Consider the following 18,603-nt stretch of genomic DNA (forward strand, 5'->3'; position numbering starts at 1 on the left):
CGCCCCAAAATGATGATCATGGCAAACTTAAGTAAACTTTTTGGATGAAATGGGTCTCATTATGTCTGGCGAAAAACAAACACAGTAAGAACCTCATACCGACGGTCAAGCATGGTGGTGGTAGTGTGATGGTTTGGGGATGCATTGCTGCCTCAGGACCTGGACAACTTTGATGCACTGCAAAGTAACTGGCATCTAGTGAACAAGAGAATATATTGAAAACTGATAAGGCAAACAGCATATATTTTGATTATGTGAGATGTACCATATCCATTTATTTTTAATGAAAAGTATTCATTCCAGTTTTGGAAAATTATACATTTGCTGATTGAATACAAAACAAAAATATACAGCAAGTGTATAATTTGGTACACACAAATTAATGTACAGTACATCTGAAATTATTTGTCACTTTGATACAAGATTTTAAACTTGTATGACAAATATTCAAATAAAATGTGCAGAAAAATAACAAATACTCTGAAATGAAATATTTTTTCCACTTTATAAAAATAAATACAAGATGGGTATGTTTGCAAAAGTAATCATTTGCTACGTTAGGTAGCTACAGTATATTTTTTTATGATAATAATAGTTATTGTTAAGTTAATAATTAATTAGGCCTACTTAAGTCAATATTGTGTTTTTCAGTCAGTAATCAAAAGTACAACATATACATTTGCTGTGCTGTTTCATGTAGTTTCTTCTTCTTCATAACCAAGGCAGCATTGGGAACATTAGTGCTTTTGGTAAACATACTTCTGAAATGTGCCTGCATTCTATCATGCAGAAACAAATCTGTGAAAGGTACTGATTCAGTATTTTGGCTTATTAGAGGCACGTGTGAATTACAACAGGTAAGACCATCCACATTCAAGTGAAATAACACGACTCAACAAAACCAAAATATGATTATGTCCAATGACTCCACGGCGTATCACAACAGGCTCAACCACTGTATTCCTCCGCCCGTAGAGAAACATACTTTGCATCGTCTCTTGATATTCTTACTGCAAATTTAGAAAGATATGCTCAGCTGCCCACATGGTTTTAGTCTATTGTGGAGACAGGCAGCCCAATTCTGATCTTCTGCCCAATTATTGGCAAAATATCTGATATGATTGGTCAAAAGTGGGGGAAAAAACATCAGAATTGTGCTGCCTATCTAAAACGCAGCCTTAGTGTCATATAAGTGTCACAGATATAACATCTCAAATCTCATGTTACACAAAGGACAGCACCTTGGAGAACATGAATGCTTGATACCTGATAACAGTCACACAAACTCAGAGGGGGGGCTAAGTAAAAGCTGTGGATGGGGCTGAAAGGAGGCATCTCATGTGGCATTTGAGGAACAGCGTTGGAGAAGAAGGGCATGGCACGTATCACAGACCCTCACTGGTTTTGGCGAGGCAGGGAGGGGCAGCTCGTTGTCAGAGCAGGCATTGCAGAAGATCTCCCCACAGTTTCTACAGTGGTGCTAGAGAAATGAGACGCATGGAAAACACATCAGCTAACATAGGCAAGAAGTACACTACAAGGAAAAGATATGCGTTATGGTTTGCATAGTTTTACAATTAGAATGGCAACTATGTCACATCTTTTTGTGTTGCATGCTGGTTAAGCACTGTCCCAATTAATTTCACACAAAAAATGTAATGAGTTTAACCTAACCTTTCTCCGGGAGATGGAGAACTCCTTCTCACACAGTTTACAGATGTTGGCGTCTTTGTCCTTCAGCCAGATCTGGCCCCCCTGGAATATTTGATTGTAAGATAGGCGACTCGTGGAACAGCATGGGCCAAGGTTAACATGCATGTTAGTAGATCAGTTGTTTTCATAAGAACAAAACAAATGGTCTGATTGGACTGAACTTTCACCTGAATAACAACGTAGAACTCAAGAGACACTTACCTGAAGAGCTTTATTTGCCTCTTTTATGTCCTCGATTTTAAGTTTTGATCTGTGAATAAGAAGAATAAGAAAAGCCAGGCATCAGTTTCCAGAGTTCACGTCTTTCAATTCATCCTAAAAGGACATTTGCAACAGTATGTGCACTAACTAAGGCCAAGAGGCATATAAAAGGATCATGGATGTGATTATAGTCCCTCCTCCACAACATAAAAGCATGTTGCTCCTTTCCACTCCTTTCTGAAAAGGTACATTGAGATTGCTCTAACTGATGTGGGTAAGAGGGTGCATATCTTTTTGAAAGACAGACCGTGTTAAATAAAAACACATAAAATGAGGAGTTTAAAATAGACAAGTACTCGCTAAGTTTGCATCCCAGCTCCTCCAGGACCTGTTCCTGTGCGTCACGTATTCCAGTCAGCTGGCTGTTCTCATCCTGCAGCCTGTGGAACTCCTGGAGGAAAACATGTCAAATACATCAGTCCACTGTGTGTAAATATACTCTGTCTCTGTGACACAATGTCAAATGGAAAATATGTTGAACTTGAACATAATACTTTTTAAAATGCCACAATGTCACAAAAAGCCCCACGAGGAACCCTCACAAACCTTTTTAAGTCCATTTATTTGCTGGGCTTCAGCACTGAGCTGGGCGACGATGTCTCGTTCCCTCTCCAGGTTGTTTTGTAAGGTCTGCTGCCACTCCTTCTCAATCTTTAGGTCTGTCTCCAGCTGCAACCTACAACAGGAACAACATCCCGGATAACTCTATTCAGTCTGTATTGCTGAAGATTGGCGCTAAACATTTAAAAGTCATTTCCAACTGAGTCGACATTTGTAGCGTTTACCATGAAGGCACTCTCCGCTAGCACGGGAACACTGCCTTTAAATTTCAAATCACACTGTAACGCTGAATTTCTGCGATACAGAATGAAGAGCCCCAAATCTTAATTTTGGTACAGAGACAAACAATATATTTATTATATAGAAGGAACAAGTGCTAAGAGCTGCTGTAAATATACTGTATGGATGCGTTCTTACCTCTGCTTCTCTCTCTGGGCTATCTGCTTTTGGAGGCTGTCGGCTTTGTTGACAAAGTCCTGCTTGAATTTGCGCGTTCCATCTTCTGCGGTCCAGCGGTCCCGATCAACCTCCTGTAATCTGGTGTAATTCAAACCAACTGGGTAAAACTGAGGCTCCAATCACAAGGACAAAGGGGTGCAGGGGATTGGGATGCAATGGGACAAACTGGCAAAAGAAAAGGGGGAGGCCAGACATCTACAGGCAGACCATTCTGAAGAGAAGATGGCCAGACATCTACAGGCAGACCATTCTGAAGAGAAGATGGCCAGACATCTACAGGCAGACCATTCTGAAGAGAAGATGGCCAGACATCTACAGGCAGACCATTCTGAAGAGAAGATGGCCAGACATCTACAGGCAGACCATTCTGAAGAGAAGATGGCCAGACATCTACAGGCAGACCATTCTAAAAGAGAAGATGGCCAAACAGACCATTCTGAAGAGAAGATGGCCAGACATCTACAGGCAGACCATTCTGAAGAGAAGATGGCCAGACATCTACAGGCAGACCATTCTAAAAGAGAAGATGGCCAGACATCTACAGGCAGACCATTCTAAAAGAGAAGATGGCCAGACATCTACAGGCAGACCATTCTAAAAGAGAAGATGGCCTGACATCTACAGGCAGACCATTCTAAAAGAGAAGATGGCCTGACATCTACAGGCAGACCATTCTAAAAGAGAAGATGGCCAGACATCTACAGGCAGACCATTCTGAAGAGAAGATGGTCAGAAAGTGGCAGGACAGTTTGTAACATTTCTATGGACACAATCAGGGAGCTGATTTAATGCTGGCAATTATTTTTAAAGATTCATTCCACGACCACAATTTCAAAACATCTAACTTTATTGTTTCATGTGATAAAAGACAATTATTATACTTTTTATTGGCTATAATGAGTAGAGTATTTGCTCTTACAGATATGTTTGAGTGTATTAGTTATTACAGTACCACAATAACAGGATGCACTACAAAACTTCCTTTAGTGAAAGAAGCTCGTCTTAACATTAGACTGATTAAAAAACCAACAAACTTTTTAAGAACAGTCAACCCATTACTTTACGATACTGCATATGAACAAATCCCCTGCCTAGTGATTACTGAGAGTTAGTGGTTGTGTTTGAATGCTCAGAAAGAGATGTCTTTAACAAGCTTGTATTGGTGCTCAGTGTCTGCGCTGGCACATTTTACGAATGACATGGCGAGCGTTCGCGTCTGGCTTAGCAAATCTTTATCACTTTTGAGACCAAGTAGACAAAACAGGAAGTGTATCCATGTAGAAATATGTATGAAATTATACGTATGAGAGTAAAAGATCAATGTAGAAATATGTATGAAATGAAACATGAGAGTAAAAAAATGGAAGCAATAAAAGACAAGGAAAAGAAAAGAGAAATAGGAAGTCAATATCAGGGAACTTCCATTTGACCAAAATAAATAAGAAATTGTTAAGCAAAGTATTCTCATAAAAATATCACAAAGAAGATGGCGTTAAACGAATGGAAGAGAAAGGGAGAGATGGTCCATGTTGACTGAGAAATGACAAAGCTACGGTCACATCACACAACACAACAAGACTACAGCCAAGTAAATGCTCCAAAATGGATTTGTAATAATGGTAAAACATACATTCATAACAATACACCTACATGCAAAAAGAGAAAATACTTTGCATGCCACTGGGCCAGTTTCCTGCACACAGATTAAGCCTAGTCCCAGACTATACATCTCCATTGAAAGTACTTTTTAGTCCAGGGAAAGGTTTACTCTGTGTCCAGGAAACCGGGCCTTAAATATTACCTTCAAATAATTTAAGAGGATATTTTAAGTCAACTCCCTTACCTTTGTTCCAGCTGTTTCATGGTTGCTGTGATTTGATTGGTCTTCTCCTCCAAACGAGTGATCATGTCGTTCTTCTGTTTCATGCCGTCATCGGAAGTCTGGTCGACAACACAGCAAAGCCATCAGATCAGTATAGTCACTGGAACATAACCTGACAACATAAACAACATAGCCTACTCTATGCACAAAAGCATCAGCAAAATCCGCCACACAAAAAGTTCCACGGCACCTGCATTTTTGAGTACATTTCCACGTTGATGGCCTTGACTTCGTCCAGCTGGTGGCGGAGGCCGATCAGTGTGTCCTGCTTTTCGTGGATGTCCTTCTCCAACAGTTTCATGGCCAGATCCATTTCCTGCTTCATGCTCACCTGCACCACCAACTCATTCTCCACATCCTACAGCGGGGGACAAGGAGAACAGCTGTCCATCACCCCAAATCCTGCTCAACTGTAAAGCACTGACCTTTCTCACACAGACCATACTACTGAATGCTCATTTCAGAATTCTGCATTGGCAATGTTTCCTCTATTGTAAAGGTGAGAGTCTCCCCTTTCTACATTAGCTGCTTCCTCTGCCTAGAAAAAAAAAACATTGGCTTCAATGGGTTTCAACTGAAAATGTGCCCCAAAAATGATCAAGAGGAAATGCTGGATGACGACAGACCTGGCGTAGTTGACACTCCTCCCTGAGCTGCCTCCTGGCCTCGTTGTACATCTCGTCCAGGCCCTGCCTCGACTTCTTGTAGGTGTCCAGCTCCACGTCCACGTCCACCTGGGTCACCTGACAGACAGTGACACAGAGGTGACATTAGTGGATGAGACCAAACCCACAATTCCTAATACCACAAACACTTCAAATGAGGAACAAGGTTCTACAGTTGACTGACACGGAGAGAGAACAGGACATTGTAAAAGGCATACCTCAAGTTGCTGCTGAGCTTTCATGAGAATAATAGTGTTCTGATTTCTAAGCTGATGATTCTCCTCTTGTAGTTTGATTATGTTGTTTTTTGCAATCGCCAGCTATAATGAAAAGAAGTTCAAATGAATACCAAATCAGATGTATAAAATGGTAAAATATTCATAATGCTAGTACTGTACTAATGAGAGACTTTGCCATACCTCCTCAATGAGTTTAGAGTTTGATTTCTCCAAGTTATCGACCCTCCCTTGTAAGCCGTGTACTGAAGAACTGTGCCAAAGATACAAGTGCTAATTTAGTGCCATTTCATATTTAGTCTCTCCCAACAGGTGTTTGAAGAAGCACACTGCTTCAAGTATCGCAGGTTTAAAACAGACTTAAAAGAGGTCCTCACAAAACACAAGCACTTTCATTGTCTTTTAGAATTACATTTCCTGCAGTTGAACTAGTGAGCTTTGAGTTCTTTAGAGTTTGAGCAATGAGTGTAAGACTAGAAGAGAAGAAACACCTTTATTTGTGTAACCAGTGCCAACAACTTGGTCTAAATAAGAGCTTCCTCAGCAAAAAAACACAGTTGAGCGATTATCAAACACACAAAAAAAAAACAATCACAATGATACAGTATGGTAAAGAAAAAATATTGAAGTACTTACTTAAGCTGCCTGTTTAATTCTTCAACATAGTTCTTCTGGTCCAGGATGGCTGCTATTTGACCATTTCTATTGGGAAAACAAATAATGGAAGATAAATCAGAAGAGAGAACATTTATGTTCGAAAGTGTTGAGTATTTTGATATACAGTTGAAGTCGGAAGTTTAAATACACCTTAGCCAAATACATTTAAACTCAGTTTTTCACAATTCCTGACACTTAATCGAAGTAAAAATTCCCTATCTTAGGTCAGTTAGGATCACCGCTTTATTTTAAGAATGTGAAATGTCAGAATAATAGTAAAGAGAACGATTTATTTCAGCTTTTATTTCATCATTTGGTAGCATTGCCTTTAAAATTGTTTAACTTGGATCAAACATTTCAGGTAGCCTTCCACAAGCTTCCCACAATGAGTTGGGTGAATTTTGGCCCATTCCTCCTGACAAGAGCTGGTGTAACTAAGTCAGGTTTGTAAGGCCTCCTTGCTCGCGAACGCTTTTTCAGTTCTGCCCACAAATTTTCTATGGGATTGAGGTCAGGGCTTTGTGATGGCCACTCCAATATCTTGTCTTTGTTGTCCTTAAGCCATTTAGCAACAACTTTGGAAGAATGCTTGGGGTCATTGTGCATTTGGAAGACCCATTTGTGACCAAGCTTTAACTTACTGATGTCTTGATGTTTCTTCAATTTATCCACATCATTTTCCTCCCTCATGACGCCATCTATTTTGTGAAGTGCATCAGCCCCTCCTGCAGCAAAGCACCCCCACAAATTGATGCTGCCACCCCCGTGCTTAACGGTTGGGATGGTGTTCTTCGGCTTGCAAGCCTCCTCTTTTTCCTCCAAACGTAACGATGGTCATTATGACCAAACGGTTCCTTTTTTGTTTCATCAGACCAGAGGACATTTCTCCAAAAAGTACAATCTTTGTCCCCATGTGCAGTTGCAAACCGTAGTCTGGCTTTTTTATGGCGGTTTTGGAGCAGTGGCTTCTCACTTGCTGAGCGGCCTTCAGGTTGTCGATATAGGACTCGTTTTACTGTGGATATAGATACTTTGTTAACTGTTTCCTCCAGCATCTTCACAAGGTCCTTTGCTGTTGTTCTGGGATTGATTTGCACTTTTCGCACCAAAGTACGTTAATCTATAGGAGACAGAACACATCTCCTTCCTGAGCGGTATGACAGCTGTGTGGTCCCATGGTGTTTATACTTGTGTACTATTGTTTGTACAGATGAACGTGGTACCTTCAGGCATTTGGAAATTGCTCCCAAGGATGAACCAGACTTGTTGAGGTCTACAATTTGTTTTCTGACGTCTTGGCTGATTTCTTTTGATTTTCCCATGATGTCAAGCAAAGAGGCACTAGGTTTGAAGGTAGGCCTTGAAATACATCCACAGATACACCTCCAATTGACTCAAATGTCTATTAGCCGATCAGAAGCTTCTAAAGCCATGACATAATTTTCTGGAATTTTCCAAGCTGTTTAAAGGCACAGTAAACTTAGTCTATGTAAACTCCTAAGCCACTGGAATTGTGATACAGTGAATGTGAAATAATCTGTCTGTAAACAATTGTTGGAAAACTTACTTGTGTCATGCACAAAGTAGATGTCCTAACCGACTTGCCAAAACTATAGTTTTGTTAACAGAAATTTGTGAAATGGTTCGAATAACAAGTTTTAATGACTCCAACCTAAGTGTATGTAAACTTCCAACTTCAACTGTACTTTTATATTTCTCAGCGTATCAAAGATAATGTGTAGTAGTAGCTATATTTTAATGCATATATTCCATCTCGTTAAAGTAACAAGAGTATCTACTTTACCTTTCTTCACTTCTGTAGTCATCAATGTCATTTTTCAAGTACATGGAGAAGTCAATGACCCCAACCTAAGAAATGTAAAATGTCACACAGCCAGTATGTTGAACATTTCTGCATAGACTTTGACCACTATATTCCTTCTCAAATTGGTCTGAGACAACTGGAGTGTAAACATCTGCTGCTACAATCTGAATAGACTAGAACAGCTGAACAGTTTAGATTATACTCATTTGTTTGGGCTTTGACAGTTGTAGATACTAGTTTGATTAGTTTGTTGGGATGCGACGAGTGCTCTCCACGAGGTGAAAGGAACGCAGATCCTGCGTCCGTGGGTAGGACCCCGAATAACATTGAGGTGTCCTCTCACTTGCCTATTTTAAAGGTTGTCATGGGGAATTTTAGAACAATGACTGAAGTGTGTGTGTGGGGGGGGGTGACTCACCTGTGTATCCAAGTCTTCTCCCTTGACACAAAGGTTGGCATCGATCACATTGAGTCCCACCAGCAGGCCAACGATGACAGCACCCTCCTCCTCTACCATCACAGCAGAATTCTCATAGAAATCACTGTGGGTGCAAAACGCCATATTTCACATCAAATCATCATCACATACAATGTTTACAAATGAATAACTAAAATATAGTAATATGCATAAGTTCACCCCCTTTGTTTAAGCAAGCACGGTCAAGTTAATAATGTTGCTGTGGATATTTTTTCCACTTTGACAGTGTTTTGTGTAGATCATTGACCATATTTTAAAAATGAAGTTTCACTTCTGTAACAAAATGTGAAGCTTCAAGGGGGGGGGGGTGAATACTTATGATAGGCACTGTATATACTATCACTGCTTATTCTAACAGTTTTCTTGTAGAAAATAACTGACACCACTTCTACCCATCTGAAGGCATTAGCGTCTCGTCTGCTGAGAAGCAGATGGTGAACCACTACTGAGGAGGCTCTCTGTCTGCCGGCCCAAGGACTTGAATGGAGATGAAGATGGGTGTGAGAAAAACCAGTGTGTGAGTGAGTTGAGACTGGGTGTCCTTCCAGTACCTTAGCAGGTCCTTTCTGGTGATCAGAAGGCGGAGGTAATCAGCCAGCCTCTTCTGCATCAGGGCTAGACGCAGCCAGGCCCGAGCTCTGCCCAGCGGAGTCCTACAATAACAGAACAAAAACTACAGCCAAACACTGTGTACTGTATGTGTTGACATTAGATGTGGCGTGCATGAGTTATGATCGACATGCAAGTTGTTTTCATGGTTAACAGCCCGGCTGAGTCATCATCTTTATAGCACAGAGGAAAGTGCGTATGCTTGCTTTCCTAGGTTATAGAACATACAGTGCAAAGTATTCAGACCCCTTCCCCTTTTCTCATTTTGTTAAGATACAGCCTTATTCTAAAATGGATTGAATAATTTTCCCCCCTCATCGAATAATGTTGTTTACTCCATGTGTAACTCTGTGCTGTTGTCTGTTCACACTGCTATGCTTTATCTTGGCCAGGTCGCAGTTGTAAATGAGAACTTGTTCTCAACTTGCCTACCTGGTTAAATAAAGGTGAAATATATTTTTTTTTTAAATGACAAAGATTATTATTTTTATATATAAAAAAAAAAGTTTAAATTTTAAGCAAAAAAATTAAGTCTTCTGACCCTTTGCTATGAGATTCGAAATTGAGCTCAGGTGCATTCTGTTTCCATTGATCATCCTTAAGCTGTTTCTACAACTTGATTGGAGCCCACCTGTGTTATATATTCAATTGATTGGACATAGGGCTGTGGCGATTAAAACACTTAGTCAGCCGGAGATTGTCAAGCAAATAACTGTCGGTCTCATGGTAATTGACTGTTAATTAGCATAAACACATTTAGCATCTACTGGCTTCCACACACAGCCTACAAGCCACTGATGCTGACCTTTGGAACATCCACATTTTAAAAAGTCGAATAAATCCATGTAATATAGCCTACACCATCACAAGAAATCCATTATTTATTTTAGACAGGTCTAAAGAAGCATGAAATTAAGAAAATGTCGTCTATTTCAGAAGAACATAATAGCATACTCTGAGTTGTCCTTATGTTAGGTCCTGATCTGGCTATGTCAAATGGTGTTGGACTACACATGTTAATTTAGCAAACAAGATTTGCTTATAATTCTGTGGCATTATTTTATAGTATGAAGAATAAAATTGAACAAATATGTTTTCTCCAAACGATTTGAGGGAGTGCGCAATTCTTTGCTGAGCCGTTAACAAAGAAATAGGTACTCCTATATGCTTAAATTTAGAGTTATTAATATAACTTTAGTTGTTCTACAAACATGGGGCTATATGTTTCGATTTGTAATACATTGTAAGGCTGCATGATGTGACTAATGATGATTTGAAAAAAAGTCACTTGAAAAGGCATGAGCTCTGCTTTGTTTTTCTTGCGCAGGCTGTACACACTTCATCAGTCTCTCATTCACAATTTGAGAAGCACTTGACAATGTCTTTCAAGTGAAGACAGACACATCCAGGACGCAACTGCGTGAGTCCTTATCCAAATCTGAGGTGCATATTGAAGATATTGCAAGAACTGTCCACATTTAGTTTTAGGCCTAACGAACAGTAAAAGCACTAGCCTATGTCAATCTACTATCCCCCATAGTACAAAAGTTGACCTATTCTATTCTGTGCGAGAAATAAATATTCCAAACATAGTCTGGGACAGTTTCGGGATGCGATAGATCCCAAATGAACACAACCACTAGCAATCAAAAAAAAACTTGTTTTATGCAATGAGAATGACGCAACTGATCAGAACGTTTAGCTTAAAATGTTGATAAACTATCAGTCTGTTGCTTCACATTATAAGCACAGAGATGTGCACACGGCAGTAGGCTATAAGAGCAGATGTTGTTCTATTAACGGGAAAACACCATTTATCAAAATGAACACAAATGTGATTATGCATGTAATGCTTTTATTATTAATGTGCATTTTTATGGTGAAAGTTATCTTCCCAGACCTTGAAACTCACGCACTGCATACAGTATGTATGCCAGTTAGACTCTACACCTGTTGTAAAGCAGATTAATGTGCTTAATTTTAAATAAGTTATTTGGCCACTTTAGTTGTGATTACAACCCTTATCAAAACATACAGGCCTATGGGCTATGCTACATGAGGTGCGCAACTATTATTTGAAAAAGTAGAAGGGGGAAAAAAATGCACTTTTGCCTTAAGCTGGGCATCATTCACAAGTGATAGGCTAATATTGTCACCGATCACACTATTTCTTGATTTAATCTTGTCTTTACATATACTAAATAATATATGTGTGAAATTTGTTTTGATTTAGAATGAACCACTATCATGCACCTGTCTCGAAGCAGGAGCAGAGGGGAAAAATACATGTAATCTCTGCACTTAAATAGCAAATGGAGGATGCTTTTCCTGTGGTTCATTTTCATGCCAGCTCGGTAGTCTATACTCCTGTTGTAAAGAGAAGCAATGTGATTAATATTTGCTTAATATTAGGAAAGTTGAGAAATAAATAGTAGGCCTAGCCTATAGAAAACTGATGGGATCCTCCTCTTTTTAATAGAGGCCATCACTCGGTTCTCACACAATTGCATAGCCTATAGAATTGTTGCGCAACACGAGTTTATGGGCTCTCATGAAGTGTTTGATTAGATTTTAGATTACATTTGCATTGATGTCAGAGTGATTAGAGGGACAATAGAGCGCTGAGTACCAGGCAGTTAGTAAGTTTGGTAGGCTACTAATGACAATCAGCAGCATCAGCGCTTGGAGAAGTCTAATTACCGTGACTAAACGATCACATAGAATTTGACTAACTTCAGAACTCGTGACCGCTGGTGTGGTGGTAATACGGTCACCGCAGCCCTAATTTCACATGATTTGGAAAGACACACACCTGTCTATATAAAAGGTCCCACAGTTGACAGTGCATGTCAGAGCAAAAACCAAGTCATGAGGTCGAAGGAATTGTCCGCAGAGCTCCGAGACAGGATTGATACAGGGAAGGGTACCAAAAAATGTCTGCAGCATTGAACACAGTGGCCTCCATCATTCCAGCTCTTCCTAGAGCTGGCCACACGGCCAAACTGAGCAATCGGGGCGAAGGGCCGTGGTCAGGGAGGTGACCAAGAACCGGATGGTCACTGTCAGAGCTCCAGAGTTCCTCTGTGGAAATGGTAGGCAACCATCTCTGCAGCACTCCAACAATCAGGCCTTTATGGTAAAGTGGTCAGAGATCTGGAGTGGCCCAACCAGAGCCTGGACTTGAACCCGATCGAACATCCCTGGAGAGACCTGAAAATAGCTGTGCAGTGACCTGCACATCCAACCTGACAGAGCTTGAGAGAATCTGCAGAGAAGACTGGAAGAAACTCCTCAAATACAGGTGTGCCAAGCTTGTAGCGTCATACCCAAGAATAATCGCAGCCAAATGTGCTTCAACAAAGTACTGAGTAAAGGGTCTGAATACTTGTGTAAATGTCATATTTCATTATTATAGTTGCTTTTTAATTAGCAAAAAAAATGAAAAACCTGTTTTTGCTTTGTCATTGCTGTGTGTACACTGATAAGGGGGGAATCACATTTAATCAATTTTAGAAAATGGCTGCAACGTAACACAATGTGGAAAAAGTCAAGGGGTCTGAATACTTTCCAAATGCACTGTATGCCTTAACCTTTCTATATGGGGTTCCATTTATAATCTGGGCTGAAACTATGCTTCACCAGAGTTTCAGTCTTAATGAAAAACACGAAGCGAAAGTACAAAAATACATTGAGGCACTTCCTTTTTCTGGCTCAAGTTTCGCTTTAGCATATCAGTGAACAAAGGGATCCAATTAGGCCTAGTGCTTTTAAACTAGTAGTATACTTTCTGCTTTCAGTGAACCGTAGTGGTCATTAGGGCCTACAAATGTAAACAAAACCAACGTGAACACAAAGTTCATAAAATATACATTTCTGAGAAGAAAAGACACTGTTCTTCTGGTGAGCTCAAATGTGTCAACCCCTAAGTTAACTGAAAAACATGACAAACGAAAGCCAACATGTTTGGGCATGGTGTCAGCCTGTTTCAGGGCGTAAAGATGAAGTCTGACACCATGCCCAAATGCATTGGCCTGTTTGTCTTGTTCTTAGCTATTTCTAACTAAATGTCACGAAAATAAAGGCTTGATTCAATCCTTATCGCTGATGATCAGCTTTACAGCGTGATTGACATTTAAAGCCAATGCTCCCTCATTAGTGGAGACTGCATTCAAGGTAAATGCTGCATATGTCTCCGTAATTACCTTAAAACTTCAAGCGTGCTACATCGTTGAACTTCGGCGATACGGATTGAATCAAGCCCTAATCAAGAAGTTAATCTCTCCATTTTTCTACATAGAAATGTCAGCTACAGTCATCTCTCTCTTCTGGTACCATACTTTAGTCCTGGTAGGTCCCTGACGCTGGCTGCGATCTCTCCTGCCTCTGGACACAACTTCTCCACCATCTCCAGAGGACCCCACAGAGACTTGTTGTATCCAAGAAATGACTTCTTCACTGTGGGTGCAAGAATAAACATTGAGCCTTATCTCATGGGTAATGTTACACAACACAGTCGAGAAAGTATGTTGTTGCATCTTTCAACAATCAAGAAAATAATGGGAAGGGGGAGATTATAGCATATTTATGTATTCCGGCACGTCCTGCCAACAGCGGGCATTGAGGATGATACATTATGTGTTGATTAATGAACATAACAAATCATTATGTAATAAAAATGTGTCCATGAGCTGATAGTGTCAACATTATGAATGGGATTCAACTAGTTCTGCACCATGGTAACGATGATAAGTGAATACCTCTGAGACCATGTTTGAGGCAGTGCTCCATGACAACGAAGAACTGCTGGAGTGGAGGGTAGTCGGAGTCCAGGGTGCGTCCAAAACTGAGGGCCGACTCGATCAGGCCTTTGATGCTGAGCTTGGCCATGTTCAGCAGGTTGGCTCTCTCCATCGCCATAGGGTCCCGCAGAGCTGGAGAGGGAAGGAAACAGACCCACATTTGGGAGTGGTCAATTCAAACACTACCTATGGTATGTCAACAAAGAGCCATTCTATTATGTTATGCATAGTGGTGCACACAAACATACAGCACATGTTGACATCTGTAATGCCTATCTACATTATGTCAATAAACAGTCATCAATTCATCATCTCACATTTCATAGTTCCATTTCATAGTTCTCTGCAATATGTGTTGTACAGACATGACACCATATGTAGGCACGTTATTGGGTTTCATCCTGGCTAATAAATAACCTTTTCTGATCAACTAAATTTGTGATGCCCAGTCAAAACTGTTCGCTGCTCTGGCCCCCCAATGGTGGAACAAACTCCCTCACGACGCCAGGACAGCGGAGTCAATCACCACCTTCCGGAGACACCTGAAACCCCACCTCTTCAAGGAATACCTAGGATAGGATAAGTAATCCTTCTCACCCCCCCCCCCCCCTTAATGACTTAGATGCACTATTGTAAAGTGGCTGTTCCACTGGATGTCAGAAGGGGAATTCACCAATTTGTAAGTCGCTCTGGATAAGAGCGTCTGCTAAATGACTTAAATGTAAATGTAAATGTGATGAGTGTTTAATTACAATTTCTGATCGAACCAGAAGAAAACATTGATCAGAAACAGTTTTGCACTGGCCTTTAGTTGTAAATATGCAACTGACACATGGGGCAAATGATGCCATCTATCATGTTGCTATTCTGCTTCAGATCAGAGTCGTCAGTAGGTGAGAGATCTATTAATGTGAGTTACAGGCCTATTCCCACTCCACAAGGGATGCAACTGGTCTGAATCACTCAAAGTAACTGCAGCAAGCATCGCATCTGGATCACGATATGAGCTCGGGGTGTGGTTCTAACTAGCTATTGGTTAGTCACACAAAAACATCATAAGGTTATCACCATTTGACAGTGAATGAGTTGAATTGATAAGAGAATAATTCCAAACAGATTCTTCCGCCGATGCGTAAACTCACGCAGAAAAATAGATGCATGTCGCACAATCAACAATGACCGACACATATGCATTTGATACTGTAGCAACAAGTATGGAGCAGGAACGGGATGACATGACAGCTGTGTTGATCTATGCAAAATCAAACAACAAAACAAGACGAGCACATAAATCCAAATTACCTTGGGCACTCCATTCGTTTACAAAAGATGTGGGTTCCGCTACCTTCGCCAAAACATGACTGCTGCTTCCTGAAAACGTCTCTGATGCTTTCCTGGCTAGTGCAAATATGGGCGCCTGCCATCTCCCGTCCATGGCTCTCATGGTCGTGGACGTGGTGGTGCTAGCTTTTTCACCGGTCGATTTTTCTTCCTGAAACCTAAGGATTCCGAATACTTGAGACTTCTCTTTGTTGCTCTCTGCTTCAGCTAATGTAAGGTCGTGCTCTGCAGGTGTCGCCATCGTCGAAATATCATACAGACGATTCACCTGGCGACCATTGTTGCAGAAATGTCTGGGATAGCATTGCTAAACCATCCAATCCCAACACTATAATGCCTATCACATTTCGTCTACATTCTAAGTGTGAACGCCGCTTTCACAGTCATCAATGACAAATGACTATCCCTTATTCGCCGCAGAGTGTAAAGATCCTATGAAGCCGAATCCCTCAGGTCCGTATGGGAGGCGTCAAAAACGCACACAATGCACTACGTAATGGCGTGAGATACTTGGGATTCTGCTACCCTCTACCGCGGGCTGGAAGAAATCAAGTTATTTCTGCATACCATTTGGAGTACTGTATAATATAATGATATGGTATCAATTATTTAAATGGAGTAAAATAAAATCTGATTTAAGTAATTAAATATTAATAAGACAATTAGTATACTTGCCTCGCTCTATACAGTGTTTCGAGAAAATAAAAGTGTTGATCAGATATGAATAATCTTACTTAGTAATGAATGAAAAATGGTCACTAGATAAACTTGATGCATGTCCCTCCAAAGTTAATAAATGATCTGAAATTGATAGTTTTCATAATTCAATGGAGCATTTCTGTAGGATTCCAGTTTTTCCATGTCTGTGTCTGTAATACTCAGTTTAAAAAATAGTGTTGTGGCCAATTGTACCACAATATGATTGAGAAGAAATTGTAAGCTATCTGATCTTGTTTACCTTGACTGTATGCAAGTCGCTCCATGCTCTCAGTATGAGTGATGCCCCAGCGATGTAAACTCTGAGGGGAATACATGGTGAAGATCACTTCAACCCAAGATGGTCCGGGGACCTGGACAAACAACTATTTAGTCTGCAGTAAGAGAGGAGAGAAGTCGAAGTGTTACACAAATACAGGGATGCCAACAACAGCCTTAGAAAAAACATCACACGCATTCTCCCCATGAGAGAATAATGACTGTGAAATGTAAATTATAATTCATGCAAAACCAAAATCACGTAATTGAAGGGGAAATAACTGATTTATGTGCCCGAGGGCCAACTGAGTGCCCACACAGTGTCAGTTGGTCACAAACCAACATAAAACAGGAATATTCTAACGCAGTATAATGTGCACTTTATTGTCCTTAGTTTTGAATCTGGACCATAACACAGCATGTCATGAACTCATGGAGAGAGATAAACAAAATGATAAACAATGTAATAAATCCGAGCAGTATGATTATAAATATGTTGGTCTTGGATCCATTAACTAAATAAGCTGAACATTGTTCCGTGGAACCATACAGATTCTATTAACTTTGCCTATTCCATTTCCTGATTCTACAGTCGGAACAGCCTTCTTATATTTTCAGAAGCAAGCAGGAACCAGGACTGTGGAGTCCATTGTCTCCACTGACAGTGTCAGTAATGTTTCTGCTGTTTTCCTGCTGATTTGCCAGTCAGTGCTGCACTATCATATGACTCTGATTTTCTGCAGCACCCTCCCTTTCTACCAGTTACACGTGGACTAAGATATGTCCTCTACACTCTGTAACATCCTCCCTGAGATATATATTCTATACTGTAACATCCTCCCTGAGATATATATTCTATACTGTAACATCCACCCTGAGATATATATTCTATACTGTAACATCCATCCTGAGAGATATAATCTACATTATAACATCCTCCCTGAGATATATATATATATTCTATACTGTAACATTCTCCCTTAGATATACTGTAACATCCTCCCATAGATATATATTCTATACTGTAACATCCTCCCTGAGATATACTGTATATTCTATACTGTAACATCCTCCCAGTGATATATATTCTATACTGTAACATCCTCCCTGAGATATACTGTATATTCTATACTATCACATCCTCCCTGAGATATGTACTCTACACTGTAACATCCTCCCTTCTGTGTTCTCTTGTAGAATGTTCCCTGAACATAAACTAATTAACATTATACACTAGTACTAAATGAATCGCTGGACTGTCTGTCTGGACTCTGATGAAAATAGTGCTGACTTACCTCAGGCAGAGCAACAATAGCAACAGCACACTGCTTGGCTTGTTTCAGATGGGCTCAGACTGACTCAGTAACTCCAGATCTTGCCTGGCTGGGTTGGGGTCTGTTGGGCGTGCTGCATTGGGCCTTGGTACTGAGGGAGCCTCATCCCTCTGCAGTCAGTCACAGGCAGAGAAGAGGGAATGTCGCCCAGTGGAACAACTCGGAGCACATAGTACACATACGGGCAGCAGATGAGAGGGGTCGACGAGGGCGGAGGAGGAGTCTCCTGTTTGAGGAGGGGCAGGAATGGTTCTGCTGATGGGGAGGAACAAGCCAACAAAGGCCGGCCAATCCCTGGCCTCCTGTAGTAAATGGAATGCAAAGACATTCAGGAAGTGGTTTAAGTGAGTGACACCAAAGATGGTGGAAGAATTAAGATGTCCCACTCAGGCCGTTTACCATTAAAAATGGTCAGTTCTCGTCTGCCTAACGGGGTGGGGTGGCTGTATATGAAGCAGAAAACATTTGGGAGTAGGATGTCTCGCTTTCTCTTCCGTCTCTGGTGACACCTCTGTTTGTATGAATGCAAGATGTATTTCAGTGATCATTCACAGTGACAAAAATGTATCAAATATTAATGTGGATATTACTTTCAAGTGACCATTCATTATTTAGTAATTAGTGATATATTTGTATTATTTAGAATGACATACAACATAACAAACTGCTGTTTTATGTTTACATTTTTATTTTATTTTTTATTTCACCTTCATTTAACCAGGCAGGCTAGTTGAGAACAAGTTCTCATTTACAACTGCGACCTGGCCAAAAATGGTAATCCAACTGTCCGATCAGTAAAAATGTAATG

The 18,603-nt window shown here is 40.5% G+C and overlaps 1 protein-coding gene across 3 annotated transcripts; it reads right to left on the reverse strand.

The window, feature by feature from the left end:
• Positions 1-486: 486 nt before the first annotated feature.
• LOC135523432 (RUN and FYVE domain-containing protein 2-like) lies at positions 487-17,914 on the reverse strand. 3 transcript variants are annotated; one of them, XM_064950101.1, is made up of 19 exons: positions 17,757-17,914; positions 16,445-16,577; positions 14,104-14,277; positions 13,684-13,801; positions 9,289-9,390; positions 8,678-8,801; positions 8,239-8,303; positions 6,414-6,479; positions 5,961-6,030; positions 5,760-5,861; positions 5,503-5,619; positions 5,067-5,234; positions 4,838-4,935; positions 2,953-3,072; positions 2,521-2,650; positions 2,271-2,365; positions 1,915-1,963; positions 1,675-1,755; positions 487-1,480 (listed from the first exon to the last, which is right to left on the reverse strand). In XM_064950101.1, exons 2-19 carry the CDS (start codon positions 16,518-16,520, stop codon positions 1,337-1,339), a joined length of 1,899 nt encoding a protein of 632 aa, XP_064806173.1. In that variant the 5' UTR covers positions 16,521-16,577; positions 17,757-17,914; the 3' UTR covers positions 487-1,336. The 3 variants fall into 3 exon arrangements, with proteins under 3 accessions (XP_064806173.1, XP_064806172.1, XP_064806174.1); XM_064950100.1 differs by lacking the exons at positions 16,445-16,577; positions 17,757-17,914 and adding an exon at positions 15,448-15,963; XM_064950102.1 differs by lacking the exons at positions 487-1,480; positions 1,675-1,755; positions 1,915-1,963; ... (3 more) ...; positions 16,445-16,577; positions 17,757-17,914 and adding exons at positions 3,457-4,232; positions 15,448-15,963.
• Between the last annotated feature and the right edge of the window lie 689 nt (positions 17,915-18,603).

The sequence above is a fragment of the Oncorhynchus masou genome, chromosome 31 (genome assembly GCF_036934945.1).
Source record: "Oncorhynchus masou masou isolate Uvic2021 chromosome 31, UVic_Omas_1.1, whole genome shotgun sequence".
NCBI lineage: Eukaryota > Metazoa > Chordata > Actinopteri > Salmoniformes > Salmonidae > Oncorhynchus > Oncorhynchus masou.